Raw genomic sequence first — 2135 nt, forward strand, 5'->3', positions numbered from 1 at the left:
CACCCCGCACCCCACCCCACCCCGTCCGCGCACCCCTGCGCACCCACCCACTGACACAGTCGCACACACACACACACACACACACACACACACACGAGGCACGGCCGTGCATGCCTCATATTCGAGGCGGGCAGAGGCTGGACGCGCGCCAGAGACATGCATGCTATGTGCAAGCATGCGGATCTTCCTTCCACCCCGCACCCCACCCCACCCCGTCCGCGCACCCCTGCGCACCCACCCACTGACACAGTCGCACACACACACACACACACACACACACACACACATGCAAGAAGGCCTTCTCCTCATTTGGCAGACGTCTCGGGCGGCTTGTCCCCCGCGAAATCGCGAAGTGGGCAGATGGCGGAATGAAAGTCGCAGTTTTGGTACGTGAGGCTAAACCGTTTCTTGCCTTGTTTTTCCCTTCCCCTAGGCGGCGGACCTCCGTTTCGCAGCCAAGCTGTCGGAGAAGGTGTCGCTCTTCAACCAGCAGGCGGACCGGCACATCAAGAAGCAGGAGCTCAACCCCTTCAGCGCAGCCAACAGCCGGTCCGGCAGCCGGTCGCCGCGGCCGACCTTCAGCAAGGACGAGTACGGCAAGTAAGTACGCTCTGCGGCTAGGGCTGTCTCTCGTGGGGTTCCTGCGCAGCCCTCGGGCGCCGCGCACCCCAGGCACCGTCAATGGGCCATTAATTAAGCACCAAGGACGTCAAGGGCGGCGGGGCCCTGGCGGGGCCCTGGTGGGGCCGTGGCGGGGCCCGGGCGGCGTGCCGTGCCAGGGACGGGACGGGACGAGCGTGGCGCCGCGGGACGAGGGGTGTCACTCTGACGGATGTTTGGCCGAGGGTCCCAGGGATGCAGACGGGACGGGGCGGCGGCGGTCAGGGACGTCGTACTGGCTGGGAATGCCGAGGGGGCTGTGGGAGCCGCGTGGGGTACACGCCTCGCCGCGCCCCGGCCGCCCCGCCCCGCCCGAGTGACTCACCGCGCCGCCGGGCCGGGGCCGGGGTCGGCCTCAATGGGAACCGCGATGGGGATCCTTCATGGCGTGCTGTGTGTTGTGTTGCAGGCCTCCTCCTGGCTCCGAGTCGGAGTACAGGGCCATCAAGGGGAGGATCTCCATGAACAAGGACATCCTCGAGCTGTGCGAGATCCTCAACCAGGAGGGCGAGCTGCAGATCGTGGATGGGACGCCGGTCAAAGTCATGTGCTTCCGGGACGTGTTTCAGGTGAGAGTGGGTTCGCCGCCGTATCCCCTGGTTCCGGCTGAATCGCAGCCCAGCCGGCAACTTAACGTGGTTTGTCCCCTGTTGCAGATGTACACTGTGATCAACGACAAGGTGGTGGGGCTGTTGCTGCGGGCGAGGAAGCAGGGACTGGTTGACTTCGAAGGCGAGACTCTATTCCAGGTCAGTAAAGAAGGGGCTAGGGGAGGGGTGACGTCAGCTCGCCACGTCACGGGGGGGAGAGAGGGGAGGGGGTTCCTCCGTCCACATCGAGTGAGTCAGCGCAGCGGGCTTACAACAACAACGCCCACGAAACACGTCGTCCTTAAATAGAAGACAAAAAATTGCATCGCGAGCCCTTTTCCGCTGAGCTAGAAATAACATTGCCGAGCGCTCCCTTTTCAACACCTCAGCCGGCTGGCTGGGGCGGGCCATTGAGGGCACTTCGTAGGTACTTCCCCACAAGCCATGAGAGAGACCATTATTGACATTCCTCCCTTATTCTGGTTGTTGCAGAGAAGGGACGACCACGTCTTGATTGGACTCATAAAGCCAATCGAGGAGATCAGAGAAATATTCCGGAAGCGATTCGAGGACTTTAAAGAGGAAGAGAGGCGGAACAAGGAGGCGGCAGCATCACATGTGCTCCAGGTGCCGAACTACTGAGAGGGGAGTATCAAGATCTGGGGCCCAGTCAGCTTCAGAATTCTTTTTACGGAAATGTGTACATAAGTCATACCATCGCACTTGTTAATTGCGTAAAAGGCAATTAAAGCAAGGGCAACATTTTTTTTAAAGAAAGGGGGGAGGGGACACCTTTTTACAGTAGGCATATTTTTGCCTGAGAAGTAGATGATCTCTTTTGTTTATGTAGAGAATTTATCAGGAATTTTGAATGAAAGAGTTTGT

At 59.8% G+C, this 2135-nt stretch overlaps 1 protein-coding gene across 1 annotated transcript; it reads left to right on the forward strand.

The window, feature by feature from the left end:
• Nucleotides 1–433: 433 nt before the first annotated feature.
• Nucleotides 434–2086, forward strand: LOC113206958 (actin-binding Rho-activating protein; the record flags this gene model as incomplete). Its single annotated transcript, XM_052276658.1, is given in 4 exon segments — nucleotides 434–600; nucleotides 1070–1229; nucleotides 1317–1409; nucleotides 1743–2086. Coding segments are annotated over 4 exon segments (570 nt in total), but the record flags the coding sequence as incomplete, so codon positions are not given.
• Nucleotides 2087–2135: the final 49 nt, after the last annotated feature.

This window comes from Frankliniella occidentalis, unplaced genomic scaffold (assembly GCF_000697945.3).
Source record: "Frankliniella occidentalis isolate FOCC.00 unplaced genomic scaffold, Focc_3.1 Scaffold3867, whole genome shotgun sequence".
NCBI classification, from domain to species: Eukaryota; Metazoa; Arthropoda; class Insecta; order Thysanoptera; family Thripidae; genus Frankliniella; species Frankliniella occidentalis.